The following is a 27,967-nucleotide window of genomic DNA, read 5'->3' as shown; positions in this document are numbered from 1 at the left end:
TTTTTGAATATCTTTCTTTGATTTTCAAGCAAATTTTTTGAGTGATCAAAACCATCGTATTATATCTACGTTGCTTTGCCTTTAACTTCTGAAAATCGAGCATCACTTGCGGGAAAGTGGCGCTGCACGAACACTCGCCAACCAATAATATAAATATATTTTATACAGCACATTATTCTATACGAGTTTGAACGAATTTGCGGCCATGTGGAAGCCTGGCAAGCCTGATTTATACGAGAATAATGGCGGCACTGTTTTGGCCATTGCCGGAAAGGACTTCGTGGTCATTGGCGGGGACACACGTTTGAGCAGCGGCTGTGCAATTCTCTCGCGGACACAGACCAAGTTGTGTCCTCTGTCCAAGCAGATGGTGGTGGCGGCCACAGGCTGCTGGTGCGACGCCGTCTCGCTGACTAATCTGTTGAAGGTGAAGCAGCAGGGCTACGAGAACCAGCACCACAAGGTCATGAGCATCGAGTCCATGGCACAGATGCTCTCCGTGGTCCAGTACCAGCGACGCCATCTACCCTACAACGTCTCCCCCATTTTGGGTGGCATCGACCAGGACGGCCAGGGGGCCGTATTCTCTTACGATTGCATCGGCCATTTCGTCCGTGAAAGCAGCCGTGTCGAGGGGACAGCCGTCGGCATACTGCAGCCGGTGTTGGACAATCAGATTGGTGAGACATCCGAGCAGCCGGCGCTAACCAAGGAGCGTGCCCTGGCCATCGCCAAAGATGCCTTCATCACGGCCGCGCAGAGCGACATGTTCACCGGCGACTCTGTGATTATCAATGTTATTACAAAGGATAGCATTAAGGTCGAGAAGATGCAGCTGGGCAAGGATGAGTTCTAATTCACTCCCATCGCCTTTTCCTTTAACACTCTCTCTTTCGTTTTCGTTGCTCATTAAATTATCATTTACATAGCACTATGATTACTTTTTCGCAGTCAAAAACTGCAACTCACAAATGCTCTCCAGCTGCGTCACCGGGAAGTGCATCAACAGCGACAGGATCAACTGCAACATCACCTGCAAGGCGAATCAGTTCAAGTGTGCGGCCTTCAATACGTGCATCAACAAGTGGGTTGCAAATTGATGCCCATAGACATATCCCTCTTTCAGTTAAAAACAATTCGACGGGGATTCGAGTGTCCCGATGGCTGCGATTAGGTGAACTCCACCTGCCCGGGGATCACAAATGCATGCAAATGCTATGGCTGGGACTGCCACTCGAATGCATCAACGAGTGCGGTACCAACGAGTCGGATTTCATCGAAGATCTGCTGCATCGATGGCTCCGCTACTGTTGTGGGCTTCTTCAAGACGGACTTTGTTTTTGAGACCCTCATCAGGCCCAAGGACACGCTGGCAACCATGGCAAGGTGTACAATGCACACCATGAAGATTACATTCCGAAATTTCAGTTGTAATGAAAAATATACTTTTATTTCACTTTCAATGTTTGTGTTAGCAGTTAATAACAATTTCAAATTAATTAAGAACTAATCGCGCGTTCGGTTCTTCCGCTTGGATGTTTGCGTAGTTTCGTTAAGCATTCATTCATAACAAAATACAATAATTTAAAATAACAATTCAAAAGTCAAACGCCTTAAATTGGAAGGAGTGTGGTGAGTGGGGTGGGTTGGGAAGAGCCATGTAAAACAAGGTTAATACGGAAATGCGATGTAAACAATTAAAACATAAGAAATTCATCTAAATTGGGCTTCATGCGGTTGTTTAAATTCAAGGATATAAATAAGTTCTTAAAATATTCATCGTTAAAGGTATTCTTCATAATAAGTTCCATTTTAGCCATTCTCCAAGGCCCATTCTTCACGAATTTTGTTCATAACAGTTTAAAAACTAGAATTACTACTATCACCGCTGCGATTTATGTATGTACATGGCTACGGGCTATTATCTGTTAAGTTATGTTCCATAATATATTAAGCAATGCCTCTAAATGTAAGCATGCACATAGTATATGTACATGGCTGAGCCTCAGCGCAAACTAGGCGCTGGGCGTGACCGAGTTCGAGCTACTGCTGGTTTGGTTGTTGGTTTTGCGCTGCCTGGCCCCGCGGCCGGACCACAGGTACGACAAATCAATCGGCTGCTCCTGGGCCGTCTGGGCATCCATACACTTCAACTTTACGGTCTTCAAAACGTTCTCCAAGCGTGAGCGCTTCTTCTCGAGGACCTGCAATGGATGGAATGGATCAGCAATTGGTGGCAATTTCGTTTGGAAAGGGACTCGCAGTACACTGTACCTGTCCATTGGGCGCCACTGGGGCCACAACATGTACCGTTGTTGCTCCTCCCGTTCCTTCTGCGGCTGCCGCACTATTCCCACGTTGCTTTCTGCCTCCTGCTTTCTGCTGCTGCTGCTGCTCCTGTCTTCCTGAAGTCTTGTGCATCGTTGCGGGCACAGCTCCTCCTACTTCTAAATCAGTCTTATGCTTCTTCGTTTTCAGCAACGAGGGATCCACATCATGGGGCTGTAGAGACATTGAATTATTAGCATTTGGTTTACTTTGTGGTTGCAAAAACTCGTATTTAACATTACCGCATAGCTTTTGCAGATCTTCAGCTTTTCGGGGAATTTGCGGAAGGCATAGCTCTTAGTGCAGGCCGGATGGTTGGCCTTGGCTTTGGAAAAGAATCTCGCCGTCTTGTCCACCCGCAGCTCGCAGATGAAACAATGATCCTCGTCGGGGCACTCCATTGGACGGCCCTTGCAAAATGTGGTCCGATCCAAGACCCAGCACCGACCAATGACTAGCTCAATGGGCACCACCTCGTAGAGGGAGACGCGAACCACTTCATTGGGATAGAAGCGGCGCGAGGGCTCGTGGAAGGTCTCGTGGGGTCGCAAGAAATGGTGGCCGAAAATGAAGCGTTTCCCATCATCATTCTTCCACAAGTGCTCCACTCGAAAGATGTCGCATTCCTGGTAGTCAATGGCCCCAATTGTCTCGTAGGTATGCTTCTGACTGGGTAGAATGTTGCCGGCCGCATCCTTGATGGGTATATCGCGTAGCACGTACACAGCGTCGCCCTGTCGGACCTGCAGATTGCCCCGCATGAGGGTGAGGAAGTAGCGATGGCCCTCTTCGGTGTATTCGTCCAGGGGTATCTCCCGATCCACTTCCCGCGGCTCGCACCGCTCGCACTGGTAGTTGTCCGCATCAATGTCCGCCTTGGTGCACTCCGTATGCTGCCAGACCATGCACTTGGCGCACTGAATCATCAGACCCTCATCTTTGTAGAGGCCGCAAATGCAGCGAATCACATCTTCGTCGGGCGAGGCCTCTACGGCGGGCAGGGGCACAGTGGCCAGAGCCAATGGAGCCACCTCTGGGATCTCTGGGGGTTTCTCCTCCACAGGTGCAGCCTCCTCCTTCGGCCTGAAGCTCTGCAGTGACTCTGACTCGCCCAAAATCTCCAGCAGATGTGTATAGCAGGCCATCTTTTGTTGCTCGTAGCACTCCAGCAGCTTCTGCACCGCCTTGGACTTGCCCTCGTCATCGCTATGCTGCTGCTTGGCCTCTGCAAACAGTTGCAGCATCTGCAAATCGTATTCCAGGGGCGTCTTGTAGTGTCCCTGCTCGACATGGGCTTGAATTGACTTGAACTCCACGCGGGCGGCCGAGCCAGTGCCTGAGCCATGAGTCTTTCCATTCGAGTTTTTCATGGCCTTCTTTTTCTTATTGCTGGGCACAGTCATCAGGAGTTCGGACATCTTCAGGGCCTCCACTGCGTTGCAAATGTCTCTCAGAATCACGGCCATTTTGGCCATCTTGTCCAGCTCTGGATCCTGGACGGCCTGGGTGAGGCCGCGGGTCTTCATATTCCTTTGCGTGCAGAGAGCCGAAATCTGGGTAGCCAGCAGCGAGTTGGAGGATGGCGTAGAGGGTCGACTTCCAGGCAATCCGTCGCCATTGGAGGCCGCATGTGTGGGCGAATCAGATGCTGCCGCTCGCTTGGCCTGCAATTTGCGAATCTGTTTGAGAGAGAGAGAGAAAGCATTAAGAGGCAATCGTTTTGGGGCTTATTAGATCGAAGCATACTTTCTCAAAGTTCCGGATTAGGAACGCATTAAACTGTTTGACCAACTTCTTCTCCTTCTCGGAGAGTGGCTGCATCTTGGCCTTGGCCACGGCCAGTGCAGCTGGGCTCTCCTTGCCCGTCATCCTCTGGGCATGCTTCTTGGCCTTGTGCTTCCGCTGGCGGCCGTTGCGGGCCGGACAACCCTCCACGGGCTTGGCCTCGACGGCAGGCAGAGGCTTCACTCGCTGCGACTTGCCACCAATCACGCCCCTGCACTGGGGCATATTGCAGCGACAGGGCTGACCCTCGGAGGGATTGAACAGCGAGAAGTTGTAGTCGTAGGTGAGCTCCTCGCCCTGCTCGATGGGCCGCTTGGCAAACAGAACCATGCGAGACAGTCCGTTGACGCTCCACTTCTGCATCTCGCAGTTGGGCTCGCACGAGTGGTTCACAAAGCGACAGTCGCTGCCCATGCGCTGGCCATCGATGACGAGCCCCCCATCCAGATGGAGGCAGTAGTGATGCGTGTCGTTCAGATAGATGCTGGCCATCCGCTGCTTGAACTCCCGCTCGGTGACCACCTCGCCCACGTACTCGAGAATGTAGGTGCCCTTGGCGATGGGCAGCTTGGTCCGCACACCCCAGCCCTTGTCCAGCGTCATGAATCGCTCTACGCCGGGGGCCACCTCATGGCGTTGGATCTTCTGGTTCCTGCACTTCTCCGCCGCCGGGCAATTGCTGGGCGAGCACTCAGTGTAGACCATGCGATTGAGACAGTTGTCCAGGCAGGCCTTCTCCCCCTGGTTCTTGCAGTTGCAGGTGGGGTGGTCGAACCCGGCCAGATTCGGACGCACCGACTCCGCATAGACATTTGTGCGGATCTTGCGATAGTTCCACGAGGGGACAATGTGCCGCGTGGGAAGCTTATCGTTGGTGTACGCCCACCAAATGTCGTAGGGCAGCTCAAAGTCCATTTCCGTTTGTCGGTAATACTTCTCGCAGTAGGGCGGTGGCGGCAGAAGGCTACCACCCTGCGCAACATGCTGCTCCTCCTGTCCTGTTGCTCCCGGCTTCTTGTTCACCTTGTTCCCTGGCGGCGGCATCGGCGACTGCTTGTAATAATTTGAGAACAGTCCGGCCACCAGGTAGTTCTTCTTCACCTTCGAATACTTGCGCTGGGAGGCAGAGACCGTTGAAACAGTCGAGGCTTTGTCCTCGCTGCCAGCATCACTCAAGCTGGCATTGTCGGGCGGCAGGGGATGGAGCGATTCACTGACGGGCAGAGGATCATGTTCGATGGGGATTTCCTCCAGGCGCTTGGCCTCTGCCGCAGCATCGATTTCCTCCTGCGTGGCGTGCATTTCCATGGGGGAAACCACCTCCACGGGCACTGGCAGAGCTGTGGCAGGCTGTGGCGGGTCCACGACGGTGGCCTGCAGATTCTTCCTTCGCTTCAAGCGAATCTGACAGCTCTTTAGGCCAACGCCTGCCGGAAGCTTGATGTTGTTCAGCTTCTGTGGTGGCTTCACCTGTTGCGGCGCTGCAGCGGGATGTTCCACTTCCACTTTTGGCTTGGGCTGGCGTCCACGCTTCTTGGCCGGAGGCTTCACATCCAAGACGGGCGGGGGAGGCGGTGGGGGCACCACAACAGGGAGCGCATCCTTGTCTTTGGGTCTTCTTCCTCGCGGCCTGCCTCTGGGGGCCGGGGTCTGCGGACGCTGGAGACGCTCCAGGGCCACCACGGACAGGCGCGGTGCCCTCTGATTGCTCCTGGCAACGAAGGTCTCCCTGGCCTCGCCTATCAGGGGAACACGCTCACAATCCAGCAGGGGATTGGCTGGGACCTGGACTTGGGCGCTGCTGGAGCTCCTCGTTTCCCGAATGGGCTGCAAGGGCTCCTCGTCCGCTTGCTGCATGCCGAGAATGGGATGATCAACCATCACGACTGCTGGCTGCTGTTGCTGTTCCACGCTGACTTTTCTTTTCTTCTTTTTCACTGTGGGAAAACCAGTGCGATTGATCTTCTTCCGCTTCCGCTTGAGCAGGAGATTGCCGCCGGTCTTGTGGAGCAGTGTCTCCACCACCCGCTGACCGATTTCCTTTTTGGTATCCTCTTTGATGTCCAGGGCCGAGAGCAGCGGTGACTCCACCTCGGTCTTGGTAATGACGGATTCGTTTAGCTTCCCAATGGGAATCTGTATTTCCAGCTCCACCGATGGCTCGAATATGCCCGGCGGGGGATAGCTTCCGGATGGCGATTGCAGCTGGATCAAGTCCCTCGCGGAGTGGGGCACCTTCTGCTGCTTGGCTACCCCTCCGCGCCGCTGCTGCTTGAGGGAGCCCAGCGAACTGGGACTGATGTCCAGCAGCTTGCCGCCACTGATGGAATTGTTGTCCACCACAATCCGCAGCGGAGAGTTGCTGGCCGATGAGGCAGCAGCGGCAACGCCTGCCGCCGCGGGTTGCTCCAGCAGGTGCCGCTTCTTGGGCGTCAGAGCGGACTTTCCACTCTTTGCATTGAACTGCGCCTGCGACTTGGTGGAGGCAGTGCTCTTAGCTGTCGCAGCAGCTGCCGCCCAGGCCTCGGCATTGAGTTTGCCATTGGCAAAAGCCGCCTCGGCCAGGGGACGCTCGCCGGGAGTGAGCAGATAGTGGCGCTTCTTCAGCGGCAACTTGTGATCGTCGGGGCTGGAGCTGGAGTTGCTCTGCGACTTCTTGTGGCGCCTCTTGGCTGTGCCGTTGCTGCTGCCACTGCCATTGGGGGTTCCGCTGACACTCGCATTGGCGCTGGCCGAGAGCATGGCAAAGTCCACCAAAGGCTCGCTCAGCTTCCGCTTCTTTTGGGCCCGCTTGAGGGGCTTGGGCAGTACCGCAGCGCCCGACGCTGCAGAGCCGCCTCCTCCGCCATTGAGGACCAACTGCTGTGCGGTATTGGGTGCCGCCAGGGTCGCCTGCAGCTTGGTGGCCTCGGCCAGCAGCTTCTCCTTGCCGCTGCTGCCAGTGAGTCGGTCATCCTGAATGCGACAGCGGGAGTGGAAGGTGCTGGTGATAATCTCGATCTCAGTGAGTAGCTTGGAGTCAATGTTCAGCGACTTGCTGTGGCTGAAGCTCTTGCGTCGATGCCGGCGACGCACGCGTGACACCCCAGAGACATAGCTGCTGCACATGCTCGCCGCCGAGGAGCGTCTGGACTTGATTTTGCAGGAGGACTTGCTGGGGGCAGGGGTTTCCTTGCGTTGGTTCATCATTTTGCTGATGAAAATCTCGGGATTGGTGGTGGGTAGGCTGCTGCTACCGCTGCCGCCGCCACGACCGAAATACTGTCCTGTGGTCACATATCGATTGATTTCCCCGTACTTCTTGCTGGCACTCGTCGTGGGCAGACTCTGGAGACTGGGCTTGCTGATGTACTCGTTGCTCTCCTCGCTGCTCTGGCCCAGGGAGAGGCCGGCTAGTAGCAGTATGTCCAGGTCGTCGGTGGGGTCCTCTTGGGCCGCTCCATTCTTCAGCAGCATCGAGGCCCTTCGCTTGCGTCGCATCCGCATCCCAGACTTGCCCGACTCCTTGCAGTCGCTGCGATAGCCACAGCTCTTGGCCCGACTGCGGCGACTCATGCAGCTCTTGGTGCTGTAGCGACTCTTGCAGCTGGCATCGGACTTGTACCCGGAGTTGTGGTTGTGGGAGCTCTTCTGGTGCCGCACACTGCCGTAGTCCGAGACATAGCCGCTTTTCGCGGCCAGAATCTTGCTGCATATTGTGGTGCTGGCACCTCCCGCACCGCTGGCCGCACCCGCACCCACACTCACGCTGCGCAGCCTGAACTTTTTGTTCACATCGATCTCCCGCCACAGAGGGTCCAGCTGCAGCTCTTCCTTGTTCGTGCTAGAGCTGGGTTTCTTGTTGTTCTGCCGGCGCTTGTTCCTGGGCGACGGATACAGGACTCGCTCTGTCGCATACATTCGCTTGTCCAAATAGGCCATATCGATCTTGGGCTTGTTGCTGGTCGCAGCGGCTGGCGCTCCGGCTGTGCCAGACGGCACAATATTCTCAGTTTGCATTTTGGGCGAGGGCGTGGTACTCTGTGTGGTGCTGGTGGTGCTTATGACACCCGAGTCGGCCGATTCATTGATGGCAGGACCAGAGCTTCGAGATGGCGGCACCACTACTGGCGTTTTCTTGGGCCTGCCGCGACGCTTGCGGGGAACGTTTGCCAGCAGTTGGGTTTCCTCTTTCGCTTTTGGCAGCTGCTTCTCCGTCAACTTTGAGTTTCCGGTCTGGCCCAGCATCTGGGTCTTCTCCATGAAGTCCTGCAGCAAGGTGGATTGGTATTGGGGCAGATTCTTCGATTTGGCAGCCTTGCGAAAGCTGCCCTCGACGGTGGTGTCCTCGGTGTCGCTCTCCACTCGCTTGATGGCCGCCTGCACCAGATTGGGCAGATCATTGTCGCTCGAAGAGATGCCAATGTCGAGAGGTTTGCTGGCGGACTGGGCTGCCTGGCTTATGGCCGTCAGCAGGAGACGGGGGGCACGCTGCTGGTGAACCTTCAGTGGCAGATCATCCTCAGAGTCCGAGGAGAAGGCAGAAAGCATCCCTTTCTTTGACTTTGCAGTGTGTTCTGCGTGTTGCTGGGTTTTGTTATGTGTGCTGCTGCTGCTGCTGGTAATTTTCTTGCGCTTCACTTTGATTTTTTTGCTAGCTGCTTTATTTTTAGCCTCTGAGCAGCCGGATTCCGTGTCCTGGGTGGACATCTTTCTAGACTTTAAGGGATTCTTGCAAATGACGCTCTGATGATCCTTTCGACTGGGGGCTGTGCCTGGGGCTGGGGCTGGGGCTGGCGCTGGGGCTGGAACTGATGCTATTTTTGATGATGCGGGTACCAGGGGGCGAATGGCTGAGATTCTCATGCGCAGTCCATCTGTGTCCGAACGTTGCACGACACTGAACTGTGTGGCTGATTTCGCAGACTTCGATTGGCTCGATTGATCCGTAATGGAGTCAGTTTCCTGTAAATTCCAAGGTTACTTAAACATTGATGCACTAATACGGATTACGGAATTTGGATATGCACTTGCCTCATTTTCACTGCCGGATTCTTGTGTACGTTGCGTTTCCAGAACCTTTGCTGCTGCTGATGTCTCATTTTGGCCACTGCTCATATTTTGGTGTCGCGTAGAAGCTGCAAGATGGGAAGTGCGACGATTAGCTGCGGCCACAAACGAGAGATGTTTTTCGACAATGCCTTAAATTTAATCGCATTTAAAGTAGGTCACACCGTAGGCGCTGTGTTGTGGGACAGCGGGACGCGCGGGCGGTAGGCCGTCGTCGGAGGGCCCCCGCGCCAACCAACACCAACTCTTTTCACACACTTACGCTTTGTGATTTTCTCGCTAGCACTTCACCTGCGGCTTTAGTTCAAGTGTAAAGAGTCAATGAATAACCGAATTAGTGCTTTATTCATTGCATTTGCAGTTTTTTATTTGCCTCTGGCTTGTGGCTTGTTTTGCTTCTTAAAATGGCGCCGTTTTCACTTTTGGTGCAGTCGCTGCTGCTGCTGCTTCTCTGCTTTGTTCGACGCCCGACGGACGGCAACGACAACGACGCAACGTTGCAATGCTTTTCTTTTCGCATGCAGCACATTCAATTTAGATTCACTCTTATGCTGCACGCGGGCAACGGGTGGGAGCGCGCGTCAATTTATTAATTTAATCTTAATTTGGCGCAACAACAAAAATCCAAGCAACCAAAAAATTTACGAACATAAATAAATAAAGAAATAGTGTTGGGTGCAGTGTGACCGCGGATTTATTGAATCTAGTATGTGTGTACAGCTGAGTGACCGTATACAAATAATTCCACCCATGCAATGAAATACTGAAATCGATGGAAGCTTTTTTCAAGCAGATGATTTTCAGAATTATACCGTAAATATACCGATATAAAAACCGATTTTAATACACTTAACCCCCCACTATTTATACAGGTGAATAATTTGCGTTGAACAGCGGAAAAAAACACTGTTTTTATATCTCTTGGCTTAAAAATCATGACCATAATATCTTGAAATGAAAATGTAATACCCACTAGTCAGCAAAGGGTTAATCGTTCTCTCTCCGTCATTGGAAATTATATTCCTCGATTACAACATATTACCAGCTAAGATCAATTATTCCCAATTAATGAAATGAATCAACTTTCACAAGATTGACTAATTTCCAAAACTATATTTTTTTTGATTGCTCATAAAATCCCAGAATCCAGTATATAAAATAATTTCTCAAAAATACTTAAAATACTAAAAAAGAGTGTGACCTAGAGGTGTGTTTACACTGGACACCCATATTTATTACAAAAATTCCATTAAAAAATATCACAGAAACTAAATCTCTTTCGCGTAAATTTTTTGTACACACATATTGGCGAGCATGAGCGGAAAGCTAACAAAGGCAAGCAGCGCCTCCAGCAGCATGCTATACGGCTCCGTATACTCTGCGGAATCAATAAAAGTAATTGCCGAGAGCATTGGCGTGGGCACCTTGTCGGACGATGCGGCCAAGGAGTTGGGCGAAGACATATCCATAAAGCTGAAGCGCATTGTCCAAGATGCGGCCAAGTTCAGTAACCATGCCAAGCGGCAGAAGATCCTGATCAGCGACATCGACATGTCACTGAAGGTGCGCAATGTGGAGCCGCAGTATGGATTTGTGTCCAAGGATAACATTCCCTTTCGCTTCGCCACGGGCGGCGGTCGCGAGCTGCACTTCACCGAGGACAAAGAGATCGATTTGAGTGAAATCACAGCCAACAACGCGGTGAAGATACCACTGGACACAACCCTACGCTCCCACTGGTTTGTGGTGGAGGGCATACAGCCCACGGTGCCGGAGAATCCGCCGCCACTCTCGAAAGACTCACAGTTCGTGGACTCGGTCAATCCAGTGATCAAACTGGACCAAGGCCTGAACAAGGATGCTGCCGGAAAGCCAACCACTGGAAAGATTCACAAGCTCAAGAACGTGGAGACCATCCACGTCAAGCAGCTGGCCACGCACGAGCTGTCCGTGGAGCAGCAGTTGTACTACAAAGAGATCACCGAGGCCTGCGTCGGCTCCGATGAGCCACGCCGCGGCGAGGCCCTGCAGTCGTTGGGCTCTGATCCTGGCCTGCACGAGATGCTGCCTCGCATGTGCACTTTCATAGCCGAGGGCGTCAAGGTCAATGTGGTGCAGAACAATCTGGCTCTGCTCATCTATCTGATGCGCATGGTGCGTGCCCTCCTGGACAATCCATCCCTCTTCCTGGAGAAATACGTAAGAAGTCCGCGAGACATCTCTATTCCATGGCTAATCTCTTGCCTTTGTCGTTGATAGCTTCATGAACTAATACCCTCGGTGATGACCTGCATTGTGTCCAAGCAGCTTTGCATGCGCCCCGAGCTGGACAACCACTGGGCATTGCGTGACTTCGCCTCCCGCCTGATGGCCCAGATCTGCAAGACCTTCAACACATTGACCAACAATCTGCAGACCCGTGTGACGCGGTAGGTATTCAGTATTTACTTGATCGAGACACACATTAATTCCCTTTTCCCCTCGACAGCATCTTCAGCAAGGCTCTGCAGAACGATAAGACACATCTGTCGTCGCTGTACGGCTCGATTGCGGGCCTGTCGGAACTGGGAGGGGAGGTCATCAAGGTGTTTATCATACCGCGGCTCGCATTCATCTCGGAACGCATCGAGCCCCACCTGCTGGGCACCTCCATCAGCAACACGGACAAGACTGCCGCGGGACACATACGTGCAATGCTTCAGAAATGCTGCCCCCCGATACTGAAGCAAATGCGTCCGCACCCAGACATAGCCGACGAGTACAAATCGGACTTTGGCTTTCTGGGTCCGTCGCTGTGCCAGGCCGTGGTGAAGGCACGCAACGCTCCGGCCAACATGGTCACGATCTCCTCGAACACCATTAACACGGCGCCCATCACGAGTGCCGCTCAGACCGCCACTGCGATTGGACGTGTCACAATCCCCAGCTCGCAACGTCAAGGGTATAGCAATAAAATGAGCTCTCAATGTGTCCCATCTTATTTCCCGATCTTCTTCCCGACAGAAGCCCTGTAGTCTCGACCCTGCCTCAGATACGCGCCCTTCAGTCCAATCAGCAGCCGCAAAAGTTCGTGATAGTCACACAGAACGCGCAGCAGCAGCAATCCCAGCAGGCAAAAGTGGTGCGCAGGGGCAGCTCGCCGCATAGTGTGGTCCTGTCGGCCGCCTCCATTGCGGCGAACACTTCCAATTCGAACTCCTCCTCGGGCAGCGGCAACGTCAGCAACCTGAACAGTGGCGGCAGCCTGCTCTCCTCGCGGAGTAACGACAATGTGTGTGTTAGTGGAGATGGCGAAGGCCAAGAGTTGTCGGGTATAACAGTTGATTCTTTTTAGAGCACCCTAGATGCCAACTCGCTGATCATCGAGACGGAAATTGTGCGCGCTCCGCCCGAACTGGACGATCTGACCCATCTCGAGTGACACACAACCAATCACGAGTCCCATTCATAGTCGTTCATAGAAATTCATTTTAGAGACCCCAATAAAAGTACTTTAAACATTAGACAGAAGCTTTGTAGTGCAAGCAACCTACCCCAAAAAAAAGCGCCACGCATGCAGCACGCAGAACGCATGTGCGGAATGTCAGTCAAGTGGCAGGCTATTGATTTTTCCACCACTCACAGTCGAGAGGTATACACGCACAAAGAGCGCTCTGCGGGAAAGAGAGCATACACAACTCATTTGTAGATACCCATCGCAGGACAAAGGCAAAGCTTAGGCCAGCACCAGCAGCAGTAGCAGCAGCAGCACCAGCACCAGCAGCAGTAGCAGGGGATTTCTTGGAATTTTTGTACAGGAATTTTGACATTAATAGCAGAGCAGAATGCATGCCAGATTTGCCGATTCCGATCCCGCGTCCCCGGACAGCGGTGACCGCATTGAAACGGAGACCCTGGAGTATCGCATCGAGGTGTTCAAACAGAATCCCAAGAACATGGCCGCACTGCACGAGATGCTCGATGAGGTGGTGCTGCGCGCTGAAACGGAGGCCAACAAGCGGGCTTTCGATGGCCAGAAATCGCAACAGGTTAGCTAATCAATCCACTTAATCCTTTATTGGTGCATATTTTTTGCTGTAAAACTAATGCTGGATATTCGTGCTGTCACGTTGCAGGGCAAGGAGAAGCGTCCGAGTAAGTACACATTACGCATTCAAGAATTGAACGAATCCCCTTGCTTTTTATGGGAACGTAAACTTGCTGGGATCCACCTCTGACATGCATTTGGTTGTATAGAAGATCTTTTCGCACGAATCCTTGTACGGTTTCTCTGTGAAAACAAAGACAAAAGTGTATGCCAGAGAGACCTTCAGATCTCGCCTTGAAGCGGTTCCAATCAATGGCACTTACGCACATCCCTGCATGCGTCTACGGACGCCTTGCCAGCCTCCAGCATTTCCGGCGGCAAGATGATTGGCAGCTGGGCATACGCTTTGGCGGCGCTGAACTCTCCCTTCTTGGTCACCGTGCCCGCCATCTGGGCAATGCACCTGGTGTAGCACTGCAAGGGCACACACATCACAGTGAGACTTAGGTGGGGTGGGGTCTGTTCCGTCCTTGACTCACCATCAAGTCCTGCGTGTGCTCCATACTGAAGTCCGCTGCGCGGATTCGATCCAATGTTTCGGTGGTCACCTTAAACTTGGGCTGACAGGCGCCGCGCAGCATGTCCATCGACTGCATCATCTGTTCCATGGTCACGGCCAGTCCTTGGTGCGGCAGCAGCCCGAGCAGCAGCTCCATTTGCAGGACGATGGCCAAAACCAGAGACGAGCTGTGCTTACAGTGCTTCATGTTGCCAAAAAAAAAAGCAATGACTTGCCTTTCCCGCTGGCTGGGGCCTTTATATGTGCGCACATTGGAGGATGGAGATGGGGCATGGGGCATGGGGCAGGGCAGGCTAACTTGGGGACAGGTGACCGGGTGGACCAGCAGGTGGTAATTAAGCGGAGCTTCTAATTAAAACACGCTTTTGGCACGTAATACTCCCGATTCCATTGCATTCTCCTGTTCCGTAGTTATTTCTGTTCGATCGCATGCGATTTGTGCACTTTATTCCGTACTTTACTTTGGCCTCCCACACTCATCTTTGGTTATTTGCTTCTCGAATGCTTCTTGCACTAATCGGTTAGGTTTCGCCATACCAGATTTTAAGAACGGCAAGGTGGTGAATCGTGCTCGAGGATTTGTGGTGCGCATCTTCGATGCCATCTGCAATTGCGCCAACACCAATGCGGCCGCAGCCACGACGCGCTTCAAGCTGAGAAGCAACAGCGGTGGAGCAGCAGGAGCAGCGGGAGGAGGAGCTTCGTCTGGTAATGGTAAGCGCCAGCAGTCCCAGGACGAACCGGAGACCCTGGCCCTAACCAAGAAGAAGCCTTCGGCCGAGGGCAAAAAGAAGAAGGGCGTCAGCATGGCCGATGATGTCCAGGCGGGCGTACGACTAATGGACTAGGCAAGCAATAATCCAATCTTGGAATACATATAATCAAAAGGAGTGGGCCAGTTCTGTATCCCCAAAGAGCGAACCCTTCATAAGGGATATCAATTATGTATCATCCTGATCACAGTCCTCCCCCAACTTTACACCAAATATCGTTTATACACTTACATATACATATATACTCTTTCTAATGGGCTATTCCCAAATGATTTCCTTTGCTCAAAATCGACAAACGCACAACAACAATTTGATACTGTCTTCCCCCTGAAGACCAAAGTCGTAGAATCATATAAGATGTAGTGGGAAGCTTTAGCTTTCTTTTATTTTTTTGTTATCATTTCGTAAACCCAAATGTGATCCCAAAGATACAAAACCACACGATGAGCACAAGCAATGTTTAAGGGAGTAAGGGAAGACAAGGTCTATATAGTCTATATGGTCGGGTCTCTACGCCCTCTTAACTCTCGAAACGATAACGTTCTCGTTCTCCCACGCACAACACAATCAAATGTAGGCATGGCATTGCATTGCATTGCATAATACAAGTAATAATAATAATAGCGAAAGTATCAGATCAGAAGAGAAAAAACACTACAATGTCAGGTTTAACAACAGGTCTCTGTCAGCACTCCACCTAATTATAACTGTACTGTAGGATAAGTACGAGTATATTAAATTATATACCAATATACTATACCTATTTAGAGTGTGTTTACGTGTGTTTTTGTTTGGTTTTTGTAGCAAAAAAAAACCCAAACCAAACAAAGGGTTCTTTAATAAATATACAAACATAAATGTGTACTGATTTTATATATGTATAAAGAAAAAACATATACATAGTAACTACTAACTTTCAAACCGAAGAGTCATTTCACAGGTTTCCTTAATCGCCCATCACCTACACGCTCTATACACACACACATGCATACATATGTATATTTTTGTGAGGCCCCTTTTTGGAAAAGATTGATCTATCTATGTACAACCCACTCTAGGACCCCCAACTAAAGAAATAACTAGCGAGAGAACTTTGTAAGCATACACAAGTATGTATGTATGTATGTACTTGCAACAGGCAATAGTTTTGTATAAGATTTTGCATTTATTTTGTAATCACCCGAAATGCAAAGACCTCCCCCTCCACTCCCCACCCCTCCCATAGTTTGAATTTATGGCTAAAAACAATTGAATATCCATCTACTATACATTATAAAATGTGCATAAGGCAAAGAGAAATGTTGTATTTAGTTAAACAAAAATATCAGCAATAAAATGTGTAACAAACGAATTCGAATTGGGACTATGCACATCGCATCTCTGGGATAACCAACCCTACCATATAGGGATAGGGGTACGAGCCTTGGCCTCTTCTCCGCTCAATTGTATACATCAGAAGTGCAACGCATTTGCCCACCAAGTTTTTTTTGCGATTCCGGTTGTGGCCTTTAATTGACTTATCCATTGTGTTGATGTACAGCCGTCAAAATGCAATTAAATATGGGTTCTAAGTGGCAAATCTATTTATATAGACAAATATAGCTTTTATGGAATCAAAACTCACCGAACCGCATCATTAGCCATGCACATCACGTTTTTCCCAGTTGGATCCCCCATGGGCTTCGTCATCGGATGTGCTCTGCTCCCAAGTGCTGGCGCAGTGGCTACATTGAGATAACATTCAAAATTGGGTCTAAGCTCATAAGCATTAAAGGGGGGACCGGCATGGCAGTGGCCGGTCCTCTCCCTTTCAAAGATAAGCCAGTCGCAAAAAGCACAAATTGTTTAAGCAGAGTACGAGTACATTGTATGTAGTTGTAGTATATAAATGTCAGTGCTGGGATCTTGGCGAGTAAACATGTTTCGAGCTCGGCTTTAAAGTACGCGACTTGCCTGATCGGCTCATCATTATAGTAGCTAGGAAAACCCAAAAGTTTCAACGCCACGAACAAGCGAACAAGTGCAATATCATCCGTCCGTCCCTCTGTCCAGACCAGTCCACAAGGTGAACGGTAGGCGAGAGTTGATCTGAGCTCGCTCTCGGCTCCCATATCGAAGCCGACGCTTGTCCAGAGAACTACACAACGGCAGAACGGATTCGACTATCAACGGAAGCGCCACGCGATTAGGCATTGAGCAAAATTTCGAAAAATTCCTCACGATGATGCCACCGCAGTGGATGTTCTTGGCTCTTCTGGGCTTCGGCTTCGGCTGCCAGCAGATCCTGGCCAAGACTTACTCCAGCGACTACCTAGGCAAGAGCACATGGATTAATGGATAGATAATCAGTCTTAATCTTGACCGCACTACGATCATCTCACAGATCTTCTCGACTTGAACGACAACGACGAATTCCAATGGGGCGCGTCCGAGAATCAGCTGCAAGGCAATCACAGTGCGTTTAACTTTCTGTCGCGACATCGTCTCCAGAAGCGTCAGGCACCGGATGGGGACAGTGAAGGTGGCTCCCAGCTGCTGGTGAGTAATCAGCTTCCAAGGTTACCCTTCTGCAAGCACCAATCTCTTGCAGGAGAACAAGGATTACGGCCCCTGCAGTACACCGCTGGGTGAGTCGGGACGCTGCCGCCACATCATCTACTGTCGCATGCCGGAGCTCAAGGACGACGTGTGGCGTCTGGTCTCTCAGTTGTGTATCATTGAAAAAAGGTGAGACTCGTCTGCGATATGTCCCCAACCTGCCCTACTCTAATCCCCAATCCAATGCGTGACAGTTCCATTGGCATTTGTTGCACTGAGCAGGCGAGCAACTCCCACCAAAGCCCGCAGGTTGTATCCAATCCCGACCAGGAGGAGCCCCGCATTGTGAATCGACCGGAGCAGCGGGGCTGTGGCATCACCACAAGGCAGTTTCCAAGACTTTCGGGTGGACGACCAGCCGAGCCAGACGAGTGGCCCTGGATGGCGGCCCTGCTCATCGAGGGCCAGCCCTTCGTGTGGTGCGGCGGAGTACTAATAACAGATCGCCACGTCCTCACCGCCGCCCATTGCATCCACAGAAAGAAAAAGGAGGAGATATTCGTGAGACTCGGGGAGTACAACACTCACCAGCTGAATGAGACGCGTGCCAGGGATTTCCGTATTGCCAATATGGTTATCCACATCGATTACGATCCGCTGACCTACGAGAATGACATTGCCCTCATCAGGATCGACCGGGCCACGCTGTTCAACACGTACATCTGGCCAATTTGCATGCCGCCGGTTAGCGAGAACTGGGCTGGACGCAGCGCCATTGTCACGGGCTGGGGCACTCAGAAGCTGGGTGGGCCGCACTCCAACATCCTCATGGAGGTGGGTACCCCAAACAGTCTCCAAATCTCCTAAAGCTCTTAAGCTAATACGATTAATTTAGGTCAATCTGCCCGTGTGGAAGCAGTCGGACTGCAGGGCTGCCATGACACAACGTATTTCGGATACAGTACTTTGTGCCGGCCTGCCGGAGGGTGGTCAGGACTCCTGTCAGGGCGATAGCGGCGGACCGCTGCTGGTGCAGCTGCCCAACCAGCGCTGGGTCACCATCGGCATTGTGTCGTGGGGCAACGGCTGTGGCGAGCCTCGCCATCCCGGTGTCTACACGCGCGTCGATCGCTACCTCGACTGGATCCTGTCCAATGCGGATGTATAGATGCGATTTATGTACATTGGCTTAGGTTTAGCAAATGCTTTTGTATTGTCTACATAAACTAATTTAATCTGATATCGATGTCAATACAACGATACAACCCCCAACCCCTAAGCTATGACTACGATTAAGGCCTGAAAGGCATGGCGCTGGACGCACTGGCCGCGCTGGACACCTTTTCGAGGGGCTCCTGATCCGGCGCCGGCAATACTTGGGCCTCGGCCTCGTTTTTGGTGGGTTCGGAGAAGGCGATGTTGTAGACATCATCGTAGTTGGCCGCAAAGTGAACCTCCAGGCCTTCGGTTATGAACTTGGGCAACTCCTCGAAGTCCTTCTTGTTGTCCGCGGGCAGGATGAGACAGTTGACGCCACTGCGACGTGCCTGAAAGTGGAGATAGCATATGGAATCAAGCTGCATTCTCAATGAACACGCATCTGCTTACGGCTATGGCCTTCTCCTTGATTCCTCCTACGGGCAGAACCTTGCCCTTCAGTGATATCTCGCCCGTCATGGCCACATCCTTACGCACAGGCTTGTTGGTGGCCAACGAAATTAAGGCTGTGATTATGGTGACTCCAGCACTGGGTCCATCCTTTGGTACGGCCCCCTCAGGAACGTGCAGGTGAATGTTTCTATAATGGAAAAAAGGCAAATAGAATGAGAAAGTCCAACGAGTAGCTTCTACGGAGACTCTTACTCCAGCTCCAGGTACTGGTTGTCAGGATAGCGAATTTGGATAAAATTGCGGGCTACCGTAAGGGCTATTTGGGCCGATTCCTTCATCACATCTCCAAGGTTTCCGGTGATATACAAAGTGCCAACTCTGCCTACACCGCTGGCTTCTGATTTGGGGCCCTGGCTTTTCTGTTTGTTCCGTGGCGATGTCTCAATGTACAGCGATGAGCCACCCATGGCTGTCCAGGCTAGGCCCATGACCACGCCCGGCGGCGTCGTCTCGTACATGCGATCCGAGGTAAAGATCTGCTTGCCCAGGAATGTGGTCAGGTTTTCGGCATCCACTGGGAAGTTGGTGCCCTCCTTCTTGACCAAAAGGAAGGCCACTTTGCGAATGACCTTCTCGATCTGCTTCTGCAAGTTACGCACTCCGGACTCGCGGCAATAGCTGCGTATCAGCATATTCAGGGCTTTCTCGGTTATGCTGATATGCTCGTCGGTCAGGCCACAGTCGTTCATCGACTGCGGTATCAGATACTGACGGGCAATGGCCACCTTCTCCTCGGCCACATAGCCGGACATCTCAATCAGCTCCATGCGATCCCTCAGCGGCTCTGGTATGGTATCGATCACGTTGGCCGTGCAAATGAATAGCACACGCGACAGATCGATTGGCACGTCCAGATAGTGGTCCAGGAAATTGGCATTCTGCTCGGGATCGAGTAGCTCCAACAGCGCCGAGCTGGGATCTCCCTGATAGCCCCTGTGGATAGGAAGATTACGAGTATTTTTCGCCACGAAATTGAATCAAGTATTCGTGCCACCCACTTGCCAATCTTGTCCACCTCATCAATGAGCACTAGAGGATTCTCCGTCTTAGTCTTTTTCAAGCACTGTATCAGCTTTCCAGGCATTGCGCCCACGTAGGTGCGACGATGTCCCTTGATCTCAGCCACATCCGTCATGCCGCCCACACTGAAGCGGAAGTACTCACGATTCAGGGCCCGAGCAATGGACTTGGCTATACTCGTCTTGCCCACACCAGGCGGTCCATGGAAGCACAGGATCTTGCCCTGCGTGCTGCCCTTCAGAGAACTGACGGCGATAAACTCTAGGATGCGCTTCTTGATATCCTCCATTCCGTAGTGATCGTGGTTTAGGATCTCGTTGGCTTTGTCCAGGCAGAGATTCTCAGTGCTAATGACGCCCCAGGGTAGCGAGGTGAGCCAGTCGAGGTAGTTGCGGGTTACACTGTAATCAACAGGAGAGAAACGAAATTAGGATGATGTTAAGGAGCTCTCTGAATGGATCGATCTCTTGCTTACTTAAATTCAGAGCTATGACTCTCCAGGAAGTTCAGTTTGGCCAGTTCCTCATCGATGACCAGCTTAATACTTTCTGGAACGATTTTGTCTTTGAGTTTTTCCATATACTTTTCACCGATGGCATCCTTGTCGTCTTTCTCGATGCCCAGCTCCTTTTTGATAACCTTCAGCTGTTCCTGCAGTATGTATTTTCGGTGCTGCTGCTTGACTTTTTCCTCTACCTCGCGTCCAATTTTCGCTTGCAGTCTCGATAGCTCCTGCTCCTTTTTGAGTAATGTCAGGGACAGTTGCAGGCGTTTTGGGATCTATAAAAGAAAAATGTGTTATCATACAAGAGAAATCTGTAGCCTCAATGAATGCCACATATGTACATCTGTTTCCTCTAGGATATTTTGCAGCTCCTCTGGGTCCCCGGACGACAGGGAGGCACCCAAGTCGCATAGGTAGATGGGATTGTCCACAACTCGTTGATTCTGATGCAGCATTTGATGGAGACTCTCCCTAAGGGAAAGAGAGTTAAGCAGAAAGATTCTTGGGGTATTGTATGGCTTACCTATACAGGGGATTCATGGTGATGATGTCGCGTAGAGTCTTGATAATCTCTTGTGTTAGCGCCTTGACTTCTGGGGTTTGTTTGTAAACCGGTAGCTTCACATTCTCTACCTCTACAATGAGCACAGGCGGTGATCCGGAAGGTGCAGCAGACTCGGCACCGGACTCTGCATCGGGGGTAGCTGATGTACCCGCTTCGGCATCGAGGGCGGCTTTGGCTGCCGCTTTGATAGCTTTAAATTTCTCTGAGATATGCGAACGCTGTTTCAATTCAAATTCGTCCATTGGGTTTGTGGTGTCAGCGTCAGCGTCAGCGGCAGCCGCAGTCTCTTGTAATTTTTGCTTAATTGCGCGACGCGTTTTACGGCGTTCACTGGACGACTGTGACGTTGTCGATGATTTGTTGTTTGTTGTTTGATCTTCAGCTGGGATGTGTAATTTAATATTAAATAGTGGATAATGCAAAGTTGTCATTTTCACTAAGATCAAGAACATTTGTCACAATTTGTATGGGCTTAGTGTGTGTCTGTAGGTGCTTACCTGGCTTTTTTGGATTCGGCAGATCCTCGACCACCTGTCCTGTGATGCGTATGCGACGATGGGCCAGCACCACAAGGCGCATCCTGTCGCCCAAATCTTGAATCTCTTGGATCTGTGCAAAAGTGCCCAGGTGATAGACCTCGTCCAGATTCTGGACGACCTCCTCTTCCCCGTCGACTTTCTTGAGGAAAACCCCAACGTAGGGCTGATTAAGGCTAACTTTGCGACGCAGCAGATCCATAACAATTGGATTGGACACCTGAAACATAAGTTGAGTCATGGTGAAGCCCACTGGAATTTGACATCTGTCCCAGCATTCGCACTCACCTCCACAATCTTCATGAAGCGCGGAAACAAGGGATTCTTCCGCATGGCCAGCAGAGGAACATGTGGCCATACGTCGGGCACCACCACTGTGGCAGGCAGGTGCGAGTCTCGCTCGGACGGACCTTCTGGTCCCGTTGGCGCTTTCTTGTCGTCGGGATCGTCGCGTCGGCGACTGTAGAAACGCTGAGACATCACCATTGTCGCGCCATTGAATCTCTCGAGGCGAGTAACTTTATCACTAAAATATTTAGACAAGGCACTTTGTCCCGGGCGAATGCGAGTCCATGCGACTGTCGTGGACAGGGCGCGCATTAGGTACCGCCCTCGTACAGCGTGAGATATCATTTCTAACCAGCTCGAGAATCAGTAATATTAGAAAAACAACAGAATTAAATGATTATGTGACAGGCTGATGAAATAAACCGGAGGTAGTGCTGTGAAGTGAACTAAAATGAAAATATCATATCAAAAGTCAGAAAATATCACCCATATCGATATATCGATATAATATCAACAATGAAATTCGGAGCTGCAAAAATATTCGTTTCGTTGTAAAAAGTTGTGTTTGATTGCATTTAACAATGGTTTCGCGTTTCGATCAGCAAAAGACCAAGCACCAGCTCTTCCATGTGTCCCTCAGCCTGGCCACCATATTGATATGCATGACATACATGCAGTACCGCCGCAACTGGGCCTATCTCGGCAACTTCTGGGACTCACTGGTGGTTCCAATTGTCTTCATCGGCGAGCTGCTGAAAGTCGTGCTGGCCCGTTTCTATGGGCGCATTGAGGATGGTGTGCTGACAGTCAAGCAGCGGCAAAAGAAGGCAGCATATTTCACGGCACGCGAGCTCGCGGGAGGATTCACGCTGCAGTTCCTGTGCACGCTGCTGTATGCCTTCAGCTGCATCATTTTTGGTGCACCGGTACTGGGCAACTACGAGGAGACCTTTGTCCTTTCCCTGCTGATGACACTGCTGACGGTGTCGCCCACGGTGTTTCTCTTGGGCGGCGGCGGTGCCCTGCAAGTGTGCTTCTGCGAGAAACCGGACTTTGTGACCAAGTGCGAGGACACGGCCCTGAATCTGTTCAAGTACAATGCCCTGGGTGGCATCCTGGGGGCCTGGGCTGGCAGTGTGGTGGCCCCCCTGGACTGGGGACGCGACTGGCAGGTATATCCGATACCAAACATCATCGGAGCTCTGCTGGGCAGCGCCATGGGCAATATTTATGCCTGTACGCATGTCCTTTATGCCACGGCCCGCGTGTACATGACCAAAAAACGTGCTTAAAAACAATAACAATAAATGCTATTAATCCTGCCACCAGATTATTACGTTGCGCTGCCACAACTCCGACATCCACAACCACACACTGATCAGATTCCGATACACGTCATCATCTCTCTCTAGTCAGCAGCTTAAGAACTACCAAAAAGCAATTAACATACTTTAATGTTACATGTTTAAGCATTTTATTAGAGTGTAATATGAATGAATTCTTTTTTAAATCAATCAACTAATAAACTAACAAATCATTAATTTAATCACAAGCGACAAAGACACAAAGGTTCCCTTCCGCGGGAACGGATTCGATTGAACGAACCCCAACTGAAGCGTTCCGATATTGATTTTAAGGATTACAAAATGAATGGAAAATGCTTTCGGTTTAAAGCCTCAGTAACCTCCTTCAACAAATAAACAACAAATTGAAGACAAAACTGTTTCTCGTAAGAGCATGATCATCATAGACGATCCGACACAAAACATATTTAACACATCGTGAGTTAGAAACTAGAGAAAATTGTAGGACAAATCTTAACCCTTGGCAGCCAGCACAAAGCTCTCGTCCTCCAGCAGGCAACGTTGGCCCACATAGTTCTCATTGGGCTCCCAATAGTCCTCGTCTTCATCATCGGCCAGCGGCTCGCTGGCCTTCTCATTGCTGGGCGCCACCTCAGGCAGCTGAAACTCTCGATGTTTGTTGGGGGCATTGTCCGAGGACAGGCGCCTGCGAAGCATTGCCTCGGCCGCCGTGGCTGGACAGTGGCTTGTCTCGTAGAGTTTGTACAGCTTGACGAAATGCAAGCCACTGGCAAGCCGAGGTCCGCCCTCCTTGGCCACTATGGCACTCCAGCTGAGGGCCAGCGTGGCGTGGGGCACATACCCCGCAATGCTGGCGTTGAACTCCTCTGTGCTGATGCTGGTATTGAAGAACACGGTCTCCTCGTTGGTGAGGAAGCTGTGCGGATCGTCCAGCGACGGCATGTGCTGCTCCACCTGCTGTGCATGCTGCGCAGGCATAATCTTCAAATGGGAGAGCCGGGTCTGCAGCAGAGTTTTAATCGTGGGAATGTCGTTAAAGTGTTCCTTCTGGGCCTTCTCCTGCAGGCGGAACTGCAGGCTGCAGAATTTGGAAGACCTGAGGCACTGTCCACCCGCCTGTCCCGCACTGACTCCCATACTGTCCATAACTGCAATACAAGGAAGTCAACCATCAGGAAGGTGTCATTGTTGGGCCCCTTCCCCCACTTACTGTACAACTTCTCTGGATTCAGATCGTATTCCTTGGAGTACAAGGACAACGTGTTGACGTACACTTCGGTCGCCTGAGCTGCGTGCTGATTCCGCAGGTTCAGCTCCAGACCCAGTTCGTTGGTCACTGCGTTACTCACGAAGCACGTGGAGTCCGCTTGCAGGCAGCTCTCCACCTGCAAGTGCCAGATGTGACGAACCAGCCGATACTTGATGGGGGAATTGGCACCCACTGGCAATGAATAGTAGAAGAGCAAGCGCAGCGTGAAGGGTCCATCCTGGTGGGGGGCCTGCAGCCACATGGAAATGGTATGGCCCTGCTGTGCCTCCAGGGCCGCCTGGCCCGGACGTTGAAGCAGCCGGAATACACGCTGCCCGCGGATTTCCTTGTCCTTGACGAGCTTATCATTGGACAGATCACGTAAAGCTGTACATAAAACAGTGCTCATTAATCGTTAATATACAAAACGGCATTCGATTCCATTTAATTTACATACAGCTCTTCATGGCCAGCGGCATTTGGTGGTGCTGCTCTGACTGCAGCGACAAGCAGCGCGGCGTGTCACAGCCCAGATAAATCTCCTCAATGGGGGCTATGCCCAGATTGCGTAGAGTAATGGAAACAGGGAGAATCTCACCAGCCAACAGCTGGGTGGGCACCGGACTGAAGCTAACACTCATGGCGGGCAATTGGGGGACCAATTTGAGGCTCAACCGGTTGTCCAGAACAGTCTGCGAGGATTGCTTGGCCGTGGCAGGCCGAATCATTTGCGTCTCAAACTGCAAGGAGCCGAGCAGACTGGCCGAGGGATCCGCCGTGGCTGCCACACGGCACACAACGCCCAGAATGAGGAGGCGTCCGGTAAGCTTCGGCGTTAGCTTGAAGTAAACGGTTTTCTCGGCCTGTTCGGCCAGCTCAAACGATGCCACGCAGCTGGTCTTGATGGCCACTTGCACGGCTGCTTTGCTGGCGCTGTCTGCGGACTCCTCGTAAATGCAGGCATTCGACAGCACTTCCTCGTTGTCCAGGGTGAGTTTCCAGAGCAGATCGATCTCGGAGAGCGCTATGCTGCAGCGAACACTGTTCGAAAGGGTAACTGCCAGCTCAATGGGCTCCCCCTGCACAGCCACGGGCGTCTCCAGAGCCGGCTGCTGCTTGGTATACAAATATCTCGAGGGCTTAAACACAAACGGCTTATTGGAGGCAGCCGTGATCACCAGCATCTCCTCAATCTTGTTCCAAATGGACTCATCTGCCGTCAAATTGGAATTGATGTCGATGTTGGTGGCTGGCAGCTGCGGCGCCTGAGCTGAGGGCGATTGAACCAGGGTCAAGACGCGCACCGAAGATTGCACCAGCTGGGGCAAGGCATGCGGCAGTAGTCCCACCTCTGGACTACGTTTGAGTAGCTCCTGGAATACACAAATTGTCACTTAATCAGATCGAGATGATCGCTGCTGATTCCCACTCACATTCTGCGTCTGGATGTACTCCTTCAGGAAGCTGCTCTGCTGCGCGGCACTCTGCAGGCTGCCAGGACGCAGGAGGTGGGCAAAGGAACGACTGGCCTCATCCAGCTGCTTTAGCATATAGGCCTGTTTGGCCACCGTATACTGTATATGATCCTCGGCCAGGCTCCACTCACGCTTCTGGAACACCTGGTAGGCCTGGCGGTAGCAGCGATACGCGTGCTTTCGCTGTCCGGCACGAGAGTAGCGATTCCCAGCCAGGACAATGTGAAAGGCATACTTCCTGTGCATGGCCGGTTGGGTCACCAGAAAGCAGTAGGCCGCCTGCTCAAGCAGCAGGGCGGAACGAAGGTCCGACTCCTCGCTGGTCATGCGTATCAACTGCTTGGCCACGTCGCTATACAGACGCGCTGTCTTCAGGCACTCCATGCTGAGCAGCGTTGCCCGTGTGGCAAATGCCTGCAATCTGCAATCGAAAATCATATCAGAAATTGGTTTGATTTCGCAGGGAATACGAAAACCCACTTGCACACGGTCAGATAGCAGACAATGGCATCCTCCATGTAGTCGTAGGTTTTGCGGTGCGCTGTACCCAGCATGAAGGCGGAAAGGGCAGCCATTTCGAGGGCACCCGCATAGTATTGCCAGGCCGAGTCCGCATTGAAGTCCCTCTTGGCCTGGTGGTAGGCCTGAAAAGCCAGATTATAGTGTCCAAACATAAAATAGAGATCGCCCAGCTTTCTCGTTTGCAGCTCCGCGGATTCGTTTGTGTAGATGACTGCGTTTTGATTGTTTGCTCCTGCTCCCGGCTTGCTGGTGACGAACCAACGCTTCGTGGCACTCAGCAGGGACTTGCTCACTCCCTTCTTGTTGGTCACACCCTCGCTGAGAGTGGCCACCAGGTGCTCGATGTATGGTATCAGGGCACGCACCGCATAGTCCTGCACAAAGTGTCGCACGTTGTCAACGTCCCGCATGGTGAGACAGCCGCCGTGCGGTGCATCCGCCTCCAGATCACTGGCCCACACATTGGGATTGATGGTCTGAGAGGCAATGCTCTCGCTGCTAATGCTGAACTTGGAGTTGATGGCCTCGGTGGCGCTCTCCTGCATTGGACTCAGGGGATGCAGCATGGTCAGGTCGCTCTCCTGGGCATTGACGCCCTCCAGCAGCTGGGACATCTGCATGGAGGGCATGCTGATGACCGACACCGCCTCCTGAGGGGATTTCGGGGCACTCAGGTCAGTGGAGGTCAGCGTGGCATCGCTCTTTGGCTGCCTCTTGATGTAGGACGCCCAGTAGTCCTGCACCTCTGCAGCAGCCTGGCCATCCAGCGAGTTTATGGACACTAGGAAGCACTTGCTGTCGCCAAAGGTTGACTTGAGCAGCTCAAATCCCTGCTGGGCCTTGGACAGATCCCCCTGGCTGGCCTCGTGCAGCACCACATAGCTGTTGAGTACTTCGTTGGGCTGGAACCACTTGGGCAGCTTCTGGGGCTGCATTTGCTGGATCCGCTGGGTCAGCTTGTGCGCAGTCTCTACAATCTGGGGATCGGCACTGGACAGCACCAGCAGGCAGCTGAGCAGGTGGCGGGTGAACTCATGCTCCGCTGGGAATTGCACAGTCAAGAACGTCTCGCGCCATTGTTCAAACCAAGGCTCCGACGTCGGCAACTCGAGGTCAATGTCCGCTGGGTGAGTAAGAGGGGAGGAGGGGGAGTCAGTGTCGAAGCCTTTTGGGTGTGTTGTCACTGCGTCCTCACCTATTGTAGCAACCTTGGTTTTGTCATTGTGGGCATTGGTAACCGATTCGTTGAGCATTCGGCGGGCCAAGACTGTTTGCGGCGGCCGCCAGTCCACATCGCAAAAGTTGAGCCGCAGTCCCCGCACAGAGACGCTCGTCCCAGAGACATCGCGAAAGTGTGCTGCGATACAGGAACGAGGGCAAAGATATTTATCCAAAATTTCATATTGTTTACAACCACACCCCCCTCCCCAACGCAAATCCTCTTACCATCGTTGGGCAGTTTGGCGAAGGGCTGGAGGAGGTCCACAAAGGAAAGATTGTTGCGATGGCAGATGTCATCTGCCAGACTGCTGCTCAGCACGCCGATGAGCGGTGAGAAGATGTTCTTGATTATGTCACGTGCATTGTAATTCTGGCCCGTCAAATGCAGCATTATTTATTTTATTGTCACTATTTTGCTCCAAATTGCCCCCAATCGCACCTTGGAGCGTTTTATTTCGATATATCGAACCAGCTGATCCAGATCCGGAACCAGTCGACCAAGCATAGAAC

General features: G+C 51.9%; 9 protein-coding genes and 1 long non-coding RNA gene across 14 annotated transcripts; 5 read left to right on the top strand and 5 right to left on the bottom strand.

Annotated features, from left to right (window-relative positions):
* The first annotated feature begins 74 nt into the window (after positions 1 to 74).
* LOC6900268 (proteasome subunit beta type-1-like) lies at positions 75 to 1,463 on the top strand. Its single transcript, XM_002135560.2, has 2 exons — positions 75 to 1,084; positions 1,127 to 1,463. The coding sequence occupies exon 1, from the start codon at positions 206 to 208 to the stop codon at positions 854 to 856; it is 651 nt and encodes a 216-aa protein (XP_002135596.2). The 5' UTR covers positions 75 to 205; the 3' UTR covers positions 857 to 1,084; positions 1,127 to 1,463.
* On the bottom strand, positions 1,427 to 9,892 carry ash1 (histone-lysine N-methyltransferase ash1). Of its 2 annotated transcripts, none has more exons than XM_033385078.1 (6): positions 9,425 to 9,892; positions 9,127 to 9,230; positions 4,075 to 9,057; positions 2,571 to 4,007; positions 2,311 to 2,502; positions 1,427 to 2,204 (listed from the first exon to the last, which is right to left on the bottom strand). In XM_033385078.1, exons 2-6 carry the CDS (start codon positions 9,208 to 9,210, stop codon positions 2,016 to 2,018), a joined length of 6,885 nt encoding a protein of 2,294 aa, XP_033240969.1. In that variant the 5' UTR covers positions 9,211 to 9,230; positions 9,425 to 9,892; the 3' UTR covers positions 1,427 to 2,015. The 2 variants fall into 2 exon arrangements, with proteins under 2 accessions (XP_033240969.1, XP_001352956.4); XM_001352920.4 differs by having other exon boundaries at positions 1,428 to 2,204; positions 2,275 to 2,502; positions 9,425 to 9,891.
* A 456-nt stretch (positions 9,893 to 10,348) lies between these two features.
* On the top strand, positions 10,349 to 12,665 carry Taf6 (TBP-associated factor 6). Of its 2 annotated transcripts, none has more exons than XM_033385079.1 (5): positions 10,349 to 11,361; positions 11,422 to 11,591; positions 11,651 to 12,103; positions 12,169 to 12,433; positions 12,497 to 12,665. In XM_033385079.1, the coding sequence occupies exons 1-5, from the start codon at positions 10,477 to 10,479 to the stop codon at positions 12,581 to 12,583; spliced, it is 1,860 nt and encodes a 619-aa protein (XP_033240970.1). In that variant the 5' UTR covers positions 10,349 to 10,476; the 3' UTR covers positions 12,584 to 12,665. The 2 variants fall into 2 exon arrangements, with proteins under 2 accessions (XP_033240970.1, XP_001352957.2); XM_001352921.4 differs by having other exon boundaries at positions 10,350 to 11,361; positions 12,166 to 12,433.
* Positions 12,666 to 12,814: 149 nt separating this feature from the next.
* On the top strand, positions 12,815 to 15,893 carry LOC4812102 (uncharacterized). 2 transcript variants are annotated; one of them, XM_001352922.4, is made up of 3 exons: positions 12,815 to 13,190; positions 13,278 to 13,296; positions 14,310 to 15,893. In XM_001352922.4, exons 1-3 carry the CDS (start codon positions 12,987 to 12,989, stop codon positions 14,615 to 14,617), a joined length of 531 nt encoding a protein of 176 aa, XP_001352958.1. In that variant the 5' UTR covers positions 12,815 to 12,986; the 3' UTR covers positions 14,618 to 15,893. The 2 variants fall into 2 exon arrangements, with proteins under 2 accessions (XP_001352958.1, XP_015044037.1); XM_015188551.2 differs by having other exon boundaries at positions 14,295 to 15,893.
* Positions 13,192 to 14,006, bottom strand: lush. Its single transcript, XM_001352923.4, has 3 exons — positions 13,729 to 14,006; positions 13,513 to 13,663; positions 13,192 to 13,432 (listed from the first exon to the last, which is right to left on the bottom strand). The coding sequence occupies exons 1-3, from the start codon at positions 13,954 to 13,956 to the stop codon at positions 13,344 to 13,346; spliced, it is 468 nt and encodes a 155-aa protein (XP_001352959.3). The 5' UTR covers positions 13,957 to 14,006; the 3' UTR covers positions 13,192 to 13,343.
* LOC26534062 (uncharacterized) lies at positions 15,809 to 16,290 on the bottom strand. Its single transcript, XR_001453375.2, has 2 exons — positions 16,167 to 16,290; positions 15,809 to 16,109 (listed from the first exon to the last, which is right to left on the bottom strand). It is a non-coding gene; the product is annotated as an uncharacterized lncRNA (long non-coding RNA).
* A 170-nt stretch (positions 16,291 to 16,460) lies between these two features.
* LOC4812396 (venom protease) lies at positions 16,461 to 18,352 on the top strand. Its single transcript, XM_001352924.4, has 5 exons — positions 16,461 to 16,857; positions 16,926 to 17,080; positions 17,133 to 17,269; positions 17,335 to 17,914; positions 17,976 to 18,352. Exons 1-5 carry the CDS (start codon positions 16,764 to 16,766, stop codon positions 18,246 to 18,248), a joined length of 1,239 nt encoding a protein of 412 aa, XP_001352960.2. The 5' UTR covers positions 16,461 to 16,763; the 3' UTR covers positions 18,249 to 18,352.
* Lon (Lon protease) lies at positions 18,270 to 22,108 on the bottom strand. 2 transcript variants are annotated; one of them, XM_015188552.2, is made up of 9 exons: positions 21,666 to 22,108; positions 21,339 to 21,597; positions 20,800 to 21,277; positions 20,618 to 20,747; positions 20,247 to 20,551; positions 19,750 to 20,172; positions 18,944 to 19,684; positions 18,689 to 18,878; positions 18,270 to 18,627 (listed from the first exon to the last, which is right to left on the bottom strand). In XM_015188552.2, the coding sequence occupies exons 1-9, from the start codon at positions 22,008 to 22,010 to the stop codon at positions 18,373 to 18,375; spliced, it is 3,126 nt and encodes a 1,041-aa protein (XP_015044038.2). In that variant the 5' UTR covers positions 22,011 to 22,108; the 3' UTR covers positions 18,270 to 18,372. The 2 variants fall into 2 exon arrangements, with proteins under 2 accessions (XP_015044038.2, XP_001352961.4); XM_001352925.4 differs by having other exon boundaries at positions 18,273 to 18,627; positions 20,800 to 21,223; positions 21,666 to 22,107.
* Positions 22,109 to 22,143: 35 nt separating this feature from the next.
* Positions 22,144 to 23,211, top strand: PIG-F (phosphatidylinositol glycan anchor biosynthesis class F). Its single transcript, XM_001352926.3, has one exon. It carries the CDS (start codon positions 22,247 to 22,249, stop codon positions 22,955 to 22,957), a length of 711 nt encoding a protein of 236 aa, XP_001352962.1. The 5' UTR covers positions 22,144 to 22,246; the 3' UTR covers positions 22,958 to 23,211.
* Positions 23,123 to 27,966, bottom strand: l(3)76BDm (trafficking protein particle complex subunit 8 homolog l(3)76BDm). The gene is made up of 7 exons (XM_001352927.4): positions 27,683 to 27,966; positions 27,432 to 27,593; positions 26,195 to 27,359; positions 25,673 to 26,135; positions 24,697 to 25,612; positions 24,201 to 24,626; positions 23,123 to 24,138 (listed from the first exon to the last, which is right to left on the bottom strand). Exons 1-7 carry the CDS (start codon positions 27,846 to 27,848, stop codon positions 23,483 to 23,485), a joined length of 3,954 nt encoding a protein of 1,317 aa, XP_001352963.2. The 5' UTR covers positions 27,849 to 27,966; the 3' UTR covers positions 23,123 to 23,482.
* Between the last annotated feature and the right edge of the window lies 1 nt (position 27,967).

The sequence above is a fragment of the Drosophila pseudoobscura genome, chromosome X, assembly GCF_009870125.1.
Source record: "Drosophila pseudoobscura strain MV-25-SWS-2005 chromosome X, UCI_Dpse_MV25, whole genome shotgun sequence".
In the NCBI taxonomy this organism is placed as follows: domain Eukaryota; kingdom Metazoa; phylum Arthropoda; class Insecta; order Diptera; family Drosophilidae; genus Drosophila; species Drosophila pseudoobscura.
This window is presented reverse-complemented; position numbering and strand designations above follow the sequence as displayed.